The sequence below is a fragment of the Alexandromys fortis genome, unplaced genomic scaffold, assembly GCF_014885135.2.
Source record: "Alexandromys fortis isolate MF-2015 unplaced genomic scaffold, M_Fortis_MF-2015_v1.1 scaffold_3, whole genome shotgun sequence".
In the NCBI taxonomy this organism is placed as follows: domain Eukaryota; kingdom Metazoa; phylum Chordata; class Mammalia; order Rodentia; family Cricetidae; genus Alexandromys; species Alexandromys fortis.
The window spans coordinates 23499343-23512209 of record NW_026067909.1 but is presented as its reverse complement, the minus strand read 5'-3'; the positions used below and the strand labels follow the sequence as shown (position 1 = coordinate 23512209).

Genomic DNA, 12867 nt, shown 5'->3' with positions numbered 1-12867 from the left:
GTCTTATTGCCTCGGTCCCGCCTCCCGCCGCCCGGCCGCTGACAGGCAGGCGCGGTTCGCGCGGAGCCGAGCGAGCGCACGGAGCCGAACGCCCCGAGGCGAGCGCGCCGGGCAAGCCGAGGCCTGCCCTTTCCGTGGCGGTGGCGGCGGCGAGCGGGGGCCGCCACAGTCCCCGCCGGGTCCCGGGGCCCCGCGGCCCATGCTGGGGGCGGAGCCAGGCCGGAGGGCGGCGGCGCGGCCGGCCCCCGCGCGGTGATTGGCGGGCGGGCGGGCGGCCGGCGGCCGCTGAGGTCCTGGCGGCGGCGCGGGCCGGGCAGGCGGAGTCGGCGGCCGGCGAGCGGAGAGGATGCTGCTGTCCCTCGTGCTCCACACGTACTCTATGCGCTACCTGCTCCCGAGCGTCGTGTTGCTGGGCTCGGCGCCCACCTACCTGCTGGCCTGGGCGCTGTGGCGGGTGCTGTCGGCGCTGCTGCCCGCCCGCCTGTACCAGCGCGTGGACGACCGGCTCTACTGCGTCTACCAGAACATGGTGCTCTTCTTCTTCGAGAACTACACCGGAGTCCAGGTGAGGCCCGGCTCGGACGGCGCAGCTTTTGCAGCGTGTTCTCTCCCCCCCCCTCCCGCAAGCACGTGCCGCAGCACCCGGCCTCCCGCCGCGGGTAGCGGTGGGGAGGGGGAGGAGTTTCTGGTGCTCACTTTGGGGTTCCTTCTGGAAGGTCCTGCTGAAGGCTGAGCGTGTCCCCGGGTGCGCCCCACCCCCGCCCCCGGTCGGCTGTTCCTGTCCGTCTCGGTGCCCGGCAAAGTAGGGCATTGGAGTCCGAGGTGGTGATGGGGGGACTGGCCCCATCTGCACTTCCGAGGGCTTTTAGATTAGGGAGTCCTCTAGACGCTGACCGAAGTGACAGCGGTTGAAGGACACCTCTCGCCTCGCGTTCCTCCCGGGTGAAAAGCGAGAGCCTGGCGAGGAAATGAATACATTGGTTACAATAGGAGCCTCTCTGTGACTCCAGTTCTCCGCCAGCTTCGCCTGGGCTTCAATGTGGGGCTGATCTCATGTCAGATTGCTTTCTGCCTGCTACTGTTTCTTTTTCCTGGGGAGGTTGAACTCGGAAAACAGCAAAAGTAGAGAAGCCCTCCTAACGTGACTTTAGTTATGTTGAAGGCTCAAACTTCCAGATCTGCTTCCCTTTGGGTTTTCAGTTTGAGAGAAGAGCGCTGTTTGGGCTCTCCCCAATGTTCAGAATGGGCAGAATGGAGCTGTATCATCTATGTTCTCTCCCCCCCCCCCATTTCGCAGCGCTTTCTGTGTCAGGGGATGCAGTTGGGGGCAGCTCCCTTATTGAGTTTGCTCCAGTAAGAAATTATGTCTGAGGAGGGGAATTAGGAGAGGCTAGGAATCACAAAAACCACTTTCTTTTCCACGTCCAAGTTTCTTGAGCAATTGACATTTAGAATGGGATTTCATATAGAATTTTCAGGAATTCTAGGCTGATGGCTTCCTCCCTCCCTTTTACTTTACTAAGTTTGCCACGTGAATGTATGTTTAATCGTGGGTAAGCATTTAATTCCGCATATTTTCAGTAGCAGTTGGGACAGCTGGGAATGCTCCTTAAAGTTGCTGACCTTGCCCCTCAGAGCCTCAGGAACCTCTGCTCAAGTCGGTATTCTTGCTGCAGAGACATTCGGCATGAGTCAGAGTGAAGCAGAGTTGGCGAGTTTATTGATTGGAAGGAAGGACATGCGTTTGAGGACAGCGGAGTGGAACGTGCCCCAGCGCTACAACCAATGCTGTTGGGGCGATTTTAGGGCTTTTGGAGTTACTGGTTTGAAGGAGGGAATCTTAAAGCTAAGATTAAGGGAAATAAAAAACTGTATTCCTCTACTCCTTCTCAATATCCAGCTTTAAAGACAAAGCAAGGTCTCACCGTGCGGTCCCGGTGGGCTGAGATTCTTTACATAGACCTCATAGTCCTCAAGCCCACAGAGATCCCCCTGCCTCAGCCTCCTAAGTGCTGGGATTAGAGGCGTGCACTACCACCGCCCAGCCTGTATCCAAACTCTTGTCAATCAATTCCATTTGAGGAGGATGAGGATGAGGGGGCTTCTTTTGCTGTCCAAAAGCAGATTGTATGGCTATTACATTGGATCCTATGTAAATATAGGTTCTTTCCCATTCTCATTTCTGAGATCATATTCATTGCTAAAATTCTGAATAATTTGTGCATTCTTTCAGGTTAACAAATCTGTGTGCATGTACGTGTGTATGTACAAAGGTATTCATATTCATAATTGTGGGGATACATGGCATGCATATAGAGGTCACAGGACAACCCTGGCTATTGAGCTTCTCCTTGTACTTTGAGTCAAGGTCTCTTGCTCTCCCCACGTGTGCCGGCTCAGCTGGCTTTTGAGTTTCCAGATCCTCTCCTGTATCTGCTTCCATCTCTTTGTAGGAGCAAAGGAGCAATGGATTGCACGGTGGTATGTCTGGCTTCATGTGGGGATCCGAATTTAGGCCCTCATGCTTGTGACAAGTGCTTTACCCACTGAGTCATCTGCCCACACCATGTAGAGCTGCTCAGGTTCTGGTAGTCTGTCACTACTGAAAGTGAGCAGTTTGTCCCCTGTACCATTTATTCCTTTAGGGTAAGTAATGGGATGCTTACGTTTTACTAATCTAAAATCCACTATAAAGGGACTGGAGGAATGGAGAGACATTGGTGGGTAAACGGACTACTGTGTAGGCCGGAATTTGCTTCCCAGAACCTTTATTGGCTGTTTCACAGCTACCTGTAACTCTGGCTGCAGGGTGGGGGTCTGATACCTCTGACCCCCTTGGGTGCCAGCATTCACATGCACATATCACCACCCTTCAGTGTACATACATTATTATTTTTAATCTTAAAAAATAGGAAATGAAAGCAACTGGAGTCTTTGTTGTGTTTTTTTGTTTTTTTGAGACAGGGTTTCTCTGTACGTTTGGAGCCTGTCCTGGAACTAGCTCTTGTAGACAGGCTGGCCTCAAGCTCACAAGAGATTCACCTGCCTCTGCTTCCCAAGTGCTGGGATTAAAGGCGTATGCCACCACCGCCTGGCCTGGAGTCTTTTTAACGTTGTAAAAAGTTCATTTCTTCTTAAGGCTACCACAGCAGATGACCTCAAGCTGAGTGGTTTAAACAGGTCAGGTTATTCTCACAGCTCTGGAGGCCAGAAGTCGGAAATCATGGTTTAGGTTGATTTCATTCCTTCTAGGATTTTTGTCTCTTTCAGTTTCTGGATGCTGGCCATTTTCTTTGACTAGAGGCCCCTCCATATCTGCCTCATAGTGTCGTTTCCTCTTTTCTGTCTCAAATTTCCATCTCCTTTTGTATTGTGGTGACATTTGTCATTGGATTGTAACCTGTAGGCCCACCAGGATAATCTAGGATAACTTTGATCTCCTAGAGATTCTTAATTCCATCCTCTCGACTGAACAAGGCATTTATTTACTGTGTGGGTGCACATGCTCCATGATGCACCATGACCAGAGGACAGCTTTCACGAGTCCCTTCTTGCCTTTCACCATGTACGTCCCAGGGGTTGAATTTAGGCTGTCAGGCTTAGCAGCAAGCACCTTTGCTTGCTGAGCCATTTTGCCAGCCTCAGAGATATCTTTTCAAAAGGGAATGTGCACAGCTTCTAAGGCTTAGGGTGTGGGTGTTGACTTGGGCCACCGTTCAGTCCTTTATAACAGTGAGTTATAAATACTCAATATTTTGTTGTTGTTTCTCAGTCTAGCTTTGTAGCTTAGCATTTGTTTTTGCTTTCTTTGATATACAAGTAAAAGGCTGGCTTCCTCTGCTCTGGTTAATTTAAATAATCTCCTATAATACTTTAATCTCTTATTTATAAATTTGTAAATTTACCTCACACATTCCTTAAGCAAAACATATGATTAGTTGTCTAATTTTCAGATCAAGTTGACCTCTGAATATCATCTGACTTCTTGCTCATGTTTTGGTGCTCCCTTAATTTTTTTTATGTGTGTATGACTGTTTTGCATGTATGTATGTATACCATGTGCCTGCTTACAGAGGCCAAAAGAAGGCATTGTCTTAGTCTGTTGCTCTTCCCTTATTGCTTTACCATGGGGGTCTCTTGACTCAGTCGGAAGCTTGCCATAACTAGGCTAGCTAGCCAACACACTCCTGGAATTTGCCTGTCTATCCATAAATTTTGAAATTACAGACATGTGCAGACATGCTTGACTTTTATTTTTTTAGACATGGGAACTTTTGGTTCAAACTCAGGTCCTTATACTCACAGGGCAAGTACTCTTACCTGTTGAATCATCACCCCATAAAGTTAATATGAGTCGGTTGGCCAAATGGCTCAGTGGTCAGGAGCACCTGCCACCAAGTCTGATGACCTAAGTTTGATTCCCAGGACCCACATGGTAGAAAAAGAGAACTATTCTTTTTTACATATATATTGTTGTTTTTAGAACAGTGGTTAGATGCCACAAAGTAGGTGGTAATGTTTTAACCATTCCGTCCTTGTCAAGGGGAATACTAACTCCACCGGAGAACTATTCTTGAAAGTTGTCTTCTGACTTTCACAAGCACAAGCTCAGGTTCTGTCCCTCCCCATAAACAAACAAGCAAGCAAACAGACGTGGGGCTAGAGTGGTGGCTTAGTGGGTAAGAGTGCTTACCAAGTGGATGAAAACAAAGGAAAAGGGCATTTTTCTAGGTATGGGAACATAATCACACTAAACTGGGCCATGGGGGAAGCGGGGGAAGGGAGTGGGAGAGGGGGAAATAGGTGCAGCAGCCTGGAGGCCAAAGGTACAAAAGGGGTGGGTGACCATAATATCTGGATTATATAGGGAAGAGCCTCTGGGGGAAGGGCAGCCCAGACCAGGCTGGAGAGTTCAGGGTAGAGGGCAAATTTTCCAACCATACCTTGTAACAGGTAGGGACTGAGGGATGCTGGGAGAACCTGGAGGCCAGGTCCAATTTGATATGTTAAATAGGCACCTCAGCCATTGGTCCAGGGTTTGACAGTTAACACATGAAGTCCTGAGTTCAAATTCCTAGGAACAACACAAAAAGCCAGGCATGGCTGTGTGTACCTGTAGCCCCAGCACTGTGGTGGGTGGAGACAGGAGGATCATTGGAGCTTGTTTGCTGCCATCCTAGCTCCCAATTTCAGTGAAGGCCCTGACTCAAGGGAATAAGGTAGAGAGTGACAGAACAGGGCACCAGAGGTCTCCTCTAGCCTCCAGGAGCGTGCATGGGCATGCATGTACACGCGTGTATACACCACTCACACCCACATCCCAGAATTAATTCATGTTTTCAAGTGTTAGAGTATTTCTCTTCTCGTTGCAATGAAATCCAGTAGAAGTTGGCTATTGCTATTTGCAGGCCAGCCATCTAGTGATATGGTGCACGCGTCTTCTAATTGTATTTCTGCTTGAATTTGTTATTAACAGAATTTATTTTAGAATATATTTCTCACGAATGGCCTTGACTGCCAATTTCGGTTCAAATACTAGTATTGTAATAATAAAATTGTAAAAACAGTAAGTCTTAGGTTATTTACTTACGAATTTATTTTGGGATATTGAGTCTCAATTGGTTCAGGCCAATCTTGAATCTGAATATCCTCCTCGGGTCTCCAGAATAGCTGGGATTATAGGCCTGTGCCACCCACCACTTCTTGGCTGAGATTTTTTTTTTTTTTTTGGTTTTTCGAGACAGGGTTTCTCTGTGGCTTTGGAGCCTGTCCTGGCACTAGCTCTGTAGACCAGGCTGGTCTCGAACTCACAGAGATCCACCTGCCTCTGCCTCCGGAGTGCTGGGATTAAAGGCGTGCGCCACCATCGCCCGGCATTTGGCTGAGATCTTTTATGTAAAATAAGTTTAAATTTTTCAATGGACCTGTTTTACGCTACAGAATAGTTTGAAGGTACTGGGAGCAGATGGTGTTTAGGAATGTGTTGCAGCTGTTTGTTCAGTATGTGCAGACTCCCAATGTCTCGGCTTTGTACCTTGCACAGAAGCTTCTTTCAAGTCCTCAGAAACACAGGCATTCTACATGGAGGCCATAGAAAGCTGGTTTGTTCTTTCTGGCTTATCAAGCATCCTAAACTTCTGAGTCAAGTTTGCATTGAATCTTGCTGAAGGCAGCTAAGCTCCTGGTATGAAATATGTTTACTTAAAGAGGACTTACAGGTCATCCAGGCTGACCCTTGTATTGGGTCTGAATTGATTCCACATTCCACTATCAGTGATCTTTAAAAAATGCTAATTGTTTATGCTTCAGTTTGTTTCTTGTGATTCTTAAACACACTAAACTGCTTGCTTTGTTTAACTGGGAGCAATAGAACTGGGTGGACCTGGGTGTGCCTTTGCTTAAGCAGAATGAGCAAAACCTTTGGTTCAGGAAATTAAACATTTCTTAAGTTGTAATTTTAGTCTAACACAACCTAAATCTGGCTAAGAAATTGGCTAGACTTAAGAGATTTATAAGATAATTTTAGAAAAATGTAACTAAAACTTTATTTTTATACATTCTATAAGCATAAAACATTTTATATTTAATGTTTCATTTGTGGAATGTTTTGTAAAACAATGTTTTTGTTTATTCTTTGAGAATTTCATTTTTTTGAGAATATATTTTGACCGTATTTTTCCTTTCCCAGTTCTTCCCAGATCCTCTGCCTTTGTGTAGTCTTTAACACCTCATTCTTCTATTTTAAATAACAGATGCTGTCTTAGCATTTCTGTTGCTGTGAAGAGACACCAAGACCACAGCAGCTTTTATAAAGGAAAACATTTAATTGAGGTGGCAGCTGACAGTGTCAGAGCTTTAGTCTCTTACAGTCATGGAAGTGTGCAGGCTACATCTTGATCAAACGACAACAGGAAGTCAGGCAGGCAGCTTGAGCATAGAACTCAAAACTGAGTCCCCACAATGAACATTCTTCCAACAAAGCCTCACCTCCTAATAGTGCCACTCTTCAGGGCTATTTTCTTTCACACCACAGATGCACCGAAACATTGAGACATTTTGAGAAAGCCGTGTTTACCCATCTGCTTACTCTACACATATCTATCTTCCTTAGGTCTGTAACTAGATTGGTGTGAAACTTTAGACTTCTTCCAAGAACTTTAAATAAATATTGGAGTTGGGGGAGTTGCCTCCATGACAGTGATGTCTTGGATAAGTTTTTATCGTGGTGTGTCGTTGCATATGACTGTGTGCTTGAGAAGTTGATACTTTTAAATGAAATTAGAGGTTTTTTCTGTATTTTCGTCTTACAGTTTCTTAGGCAGTGGTTGATATTGATAGCTAGAGAATCCAGCACTAAGTAATATTCCCAAAGGGTTCTCAGAACTTGGGTTTCCATCTGGATGTCCATACATCACCATTCACATGTGCTCTTTGTTTCGGGTGCTGGGCTGGGCTCTAAGAGGTGAAGAATGGAGCTCGGATTCTGGTGGGGAGACAGGCATAACAAGATGACTCTCCTTGACTGCTGTGTGACCCTCTTGACCCTCGTGGGTGGAGGGAGGGGTTTGGGGAGCTTTTCTGAGCAAGTGCCATTGAGAGGGAGGGAGGGAGGGAGGGAGGGAGGGAGGGAGAGAGAGAAGGGGAGGGGAGAGGAGGAGAGGAGAGGGGAGGGGAGAGGAGGAGAGGGAGAGCGCACTTGCACTTGTGTGTGGCGCTCTGAAAAAGGATCTCTTTGGAAGCTATTAGGGTCTTCCTGGTCAGGGTAGTGAAAGTGCATGTAGAGAGAATGACAAGAATCCTCCCAGGTCCCTTTCAAAAATAGCCAATATGGAGGCTGGAGAGATGGCTCAAAGTGTAAGAGCAGGTACTGTACTTCCAGAGGACCTGATTAGGCTCCATGTCAGGTGCTTACAACCATCTGTGCCTCCAGTTCCACAGGGATCCAGTGCCTCAGGCTTCTCAGGCACCTGCACTAATGTGCACATGCCAGAACATCTGTACACACAATAAATTAAAAAGAAAATCTTTTAAAGAAAGCAGGTATGACTTTGTGATTAGTAGCAAAGGCTTTACTGAATGCTGCTGTATACTAGTGTTGTTTATGAAGATCATTCATCCTTACACAGTAGGCACCGTTCTTAGCTTTTCATAGACAGAAAACAGGTCCAGGCAGTTCACAGGTGTAGTCTTCGTGGTAGCCCAGTTTGGGGGCTGCTTTGAAGATGCTTTTTCAGTGGTGACTGAAGTGACTTCCCTGTTCTTGGGGTGTTCCTGTCATAAAAAGCATGGAGAAACAATTGCAGAAAAATGCTTGCTATTTAAAAGTGTTGGGTGGCCGGGCGATGGTGGCGCACGCCTTTAATCCCAGCACTCGGGAGGCAGAGGCAGGCGGATCTCTGTGAGTTCGAGACCAGCCTGGTCTACAGAGCTAGTTCCAGGACAGGCTCCAAAGCCACAGAGAAACCCTGTCTCAAAAAACCAAAAAAAAAAAAAAAAAGTGTTGGGTGGTTGTTTACTAGCTCTTCCAAATAAATACCAGAATTACTGTGAAGACTTCAGACATGGCATTGAGTGGATGTTTTATTCTCTTAAGGTGTAGCTCAGAGCTGTGCTGGTCCTCATCAGCCATCATCACACCCTGCCTTTTGCACCATTAACATATCATTTGATAGGTAATTAGTATTTCATAATGTGTATATTGTCTCTTTTTCAAGATAGTAGTCTCTTGGAACTGTCAGTAAGGCATAATACCCTTAAGGAATCCCACTCTAGAGGTTCTGTGGCCCTGTGAGAGACCTTAATTTAAGGAATGGGGGTTCTAGAATGGACTGCTAAGGTGGTTAAATGTTTATCTAGCAAGGCTAATGTTTACTTCGACTATTCAACCCCCAGGAATATGAAATGGGTAAAGCAAGACAGTGTAAAAGAATTTTGGGACTCCAAGGAACAGAAAAACATTTGTTTGCTGATTTGAAAGCCTGTGGTTTTGGAATTTTTTAAACTGCAATACACCAATACTTACTTTTTTTCTCCCATGGCATTAAAGGGAACTACAGATAAAAGTTTTGTGAAGATACCTGTGTGTACATATAAGACATAGTTCACAGGTAGACGGTTTTGCTGTCACCTTAGTCTGGGAACTCAGGGATAGAAAATCAACGAGTTCACATCTAGAAGAGTTACGTTACATTCCAGCCACATGTGTGGTAGGTACTAACCGCAGCTAGGGACCAGTGTTTTGCACTGATAAAATAGCTGTCATTCGGGATAGAAAGAAGTCAGTTAATGAGAAAAAACAATAACTGTAATGAGATAAAGACCAAAATAAAGACATAGACAAATAACTTTGGAAATAAGGAGTAATGCAACTGAATCCCCGGTTTCTTTAAATGGGTTGGGGCTGTTCTTTGCATTACTTGATAGCTCTCTGAGTTGGCTGGATTGTGGTGAAAGCCACTTCTCTGTGCACCTATAGAATGCGTTGCTCCTTTTCTGAGTATGTATTGCTGTAAGACATTTTTTAAGGTTAGTCTTTTATTCTGAAGGGTTTCTTACATCTTATCCTTATGGTTAGCATCCAGAATGAAAACAACTATATAAGTTTCTTTAAAAACAAAACATTTTATTTAAGAGAGGATAGCCCAGGTTGTCCCTATTATGTAAGATGACCTTGAACATCTGATCCCCTTGAGTGCTGGAATTTTTGTGGTGCTTAGGATCAAATCCAGGGCTTCATACATGCTAAGCCAGCACTCAGCCAACTGAACTATCTCCAGGACTCATATGTGAACCTTTGTAGAGAAGACTTTTGTGAGACTTACAAACCTTGGAGACACCTGCGTCTAATTCTTTTTCCTTTATCACGCTGTATCAAGTCAGCTCAATCTTGGTGTTCTTGTCCTTCAATTAAATACATTTGTCATGCTGTTTTGAAGACTTTAATGATTAATCTGCATTGTCAACTTGACTGGATTTAGGATCACCTAGGAGATATGCTTCTGGGTCTGCCTGCAAGGCTGTTTCTAGAAAGGTTTTTTTGAGTGTCTCATCCCATAGGGTGGGGAAGGCAGGTGAGCAGCAGCATTCAGCATTCATCTGTTTCCCACTCGCATACCTCGTGGCTAGCTGCCTCACGCTCCTGCTACCGGGCCTTTCTGCCTTAGTGGACTGTATCCCCTCTTAAACTTCAAGCTAGAACACACCCCATTTCCTTGGACAGCCCTCTGTAGCCCTGGCTGGCCTGGAGCTCAGGGCCACCTGCCTCTGTCTCCCGAGTTTTGGGACTAAGGGAGTTGTGCCACGATGCCTGACTAAAATAAATCCCTCTTAAATTTCTCCTTTAAGATACTTTGACACAGCCAAAAGAGAACTAATAAATAAAAAATTAAATGAGATAATTTGTCTAGTTCAGAGACTTAACAGTAGGTCATACATAGATGATAAAAAAGTGAACTCTTCTGAAGGACAGGGTCAGGAGACCTGCATGCTGATCGTATGAGTTTGTGATGTGTAAGTTTCTACTCACATCACAGGGTAACTGCTTTGCATTCTGATCATTAATCAAATAATGTGTTTACTAATTTAGTCTTGTTGCAAAGTATGATTTTGCTAATCAGTAATTTAATAAATTTACTATTTACTTAATGAAACATTTCAAATTGTGCTCAGAAAAAGACCACAGGTTTTGTACATATTACAGTAGAAATCTTTTAACTAGGAGGTCAAAATCCTATGTTTCTTTACAAAGACATGCCCAGAACAGGTTCTTAGGTGATTTCATTAAGCAAACAGGAGGAGTTGTGGTTGCACCAGTTAGCCTTACCAGTCAGCATGGTTCCTTAAAGCCATAAGTACAATGTATGAGCATGTTTTCTTCTAATATGTAGGAATTCTCTAACTAGTATAGTAAGTACACAAACCAGTAAGTTATTACTATAAAATGTTGTGTAGTGGTATGTGCCATTCTTTTGTGTGACTGGCAGAGGCAGAATAGGATTGTTTACATCAACAATCTCTAGAAGATGGCTTCGGGAGATTTTCAGCTCTTTTGAAGCCTGGGGACTACTGCTCTAGTTGTCTATGCTGTCCAGGTCGGCTAAAGGTTAGATGGTGCATGACTGCTTCATGGACATAAAAGCACATTTTAAGAATTCATTTCAAATGCTCGTGTAACAGAGTTTAAATTGTACACACTATCTTATTGTCCTTGTTGCTGCATTTCAGTGTAATTGGAGGGATGTGGACTAGTTAGCTGTTTCTTTCACTTGTTAACAGTTTTGAATGGAAAGCATGTTAGATACAAAGAATAATTTAACTACCGATCCTCCCCGTCCCCGCATGCCACCCTACTGAGCATTGACCATTGATTTTTGCCAGATGATAACTGTCCAGGTGTACCAGGTGTGTATAAAGTAGTTTATGTAGTCTCATTTATGTCAGTGTAATCCTATGAGGAGCAATTAGTATGTTATACTTTAGTTAATGATATAGGTGTGAAGAAAGCAGATACATCAATGCTTGTGCAAGCTGGAAGACTGGAATTCAAATCTAAGTCTTTGTCCAATACTTTGCAGCCTGTGGTCACAATGATCATGTACGTGAAGGGCAACCTCTTCTTCACACAAGACCTATCAATTAAACGGCCAAAGAAGGTGAACTGTAGAAATGTCAGTTTTACATGGTGGTGGTGGCGGGGGTGGGGGGTGAGAGGGGACTTAGAAGAAATGAACCCTAGTCTGGGAGTGATGAAATGAACAGTGACTGGTGTGGAGGAGAGAGTTTACAAGGGACAGTGAGCTGCAAGGAATGCTCCACGCCCACAGGGTCTGAGGACCTGCGTTCTCATACACACTCATACTGGCAGCTCAAGGCTTCTGCTGTAGGAGGGGAACTGCTTTAGTTATGGGAACTTCACGTCCCCTTAATAGGAAGTTATCGTCTGTTTCTAGGCAGAAGACTGAGGGCAGAGAACTCTACCTGTGCCTCTTAGCTTAGTCTTCACCCAAATCATTCTTATGCTAAAGGAGCATATTTTGGGATGAGTTATGATTTCTTTCAACATCATTTACATTTGAGAACAATGAGACATTTTTTCTCAATATGTATTATATTTCAACTTTTGCATGTTGAAAGTAATGAACCTTGCGGAGATGAATGGTGAAGTTACTTTTAAACTTTTATATCACTTTGACCAAAACATTTGACAGGGAAAATTGATTTACTTTGGCTCCCAATCATGATGATTTTAGGTGTCCTTGGCCCGCCTAGGACTGTGAACAGGTCAGGCTGTGGTGCAAAGCAGCTATGATGAATGAAGCCTGTGGTCGGGCTGAAGGTGGGAAGACATCAGGGAGAAGCGAGGATCATAGAGTCAGGTGCATAGGCAACCTCATGTGACCTACAGCTCTTATATGTAGATAGTTGTGATGTGGGAGTGTCATATATCAATCTGTTGATTTCATTGGTTAATTAAAGAAACTGCTTGGCTGGCCTCATAGGTTGGAACATAGGTGGGAGGAACAAACAAAATAGGATGCTGGGCGGAAGAGGAAGTGAGGTCAGACTCTGCTCTGCTTCCTGAGAGAAGCCATGCTCAGCTCTCCCGGGTAGACCCAAGAGCTCTGCTCTCTGGAGCAGAGACACCACGATGGACTTTGGCTAGAATCTTCCCGGTAAGCGCACCTTGGGATGCTTACACACATCATTAGAAATGGGCTAGTCCAGGTGCGAGAATTAGCCTGTAAGGGCTAGAGTTCAGGCCAAGCAGTTCTTAAATGAATACAGTTTGTGTGTTGTTATTTCGGGCATGAGCTAGCCATGCGGGCGGCCGGGTGCTGGGGACGCAGCCCTGCCGCTCCTATTTCAACA

The 12867-nt window shown here is 45.1% G+C and overlaps 1 protein-coding gene and 1 pseudogene across 1 annotated transcript in view; one reads left to right on the top strand and one right to left on the bottom strand.

Moving 5' to 3' along the window:
- Positions 1-209: 209 nt before the first annotated feature.
- Agpat5 (1-acylglycerol-3-phosphate O-acyltransferase 5) overlaps positions 210-12867 on the top strand; it is a 44909-nt gene continuing 32251 nt past the window's right edge. Inside the window, exon 1 of the mRNA XM_050136819.1 lies at positions 210-565. Coding sequence (XP_049992776.1) covers positions 347-565 — 219 coding nt within the window. The 5' untranslated portion in view covers positions 210-346. The remainder of the gene's footprint in view (positions 566-12867) is intronic.
- LOC126498966 (uncharacterized) lies at positions 4480-4555 on the bottom strand (annotated as a pseudogene).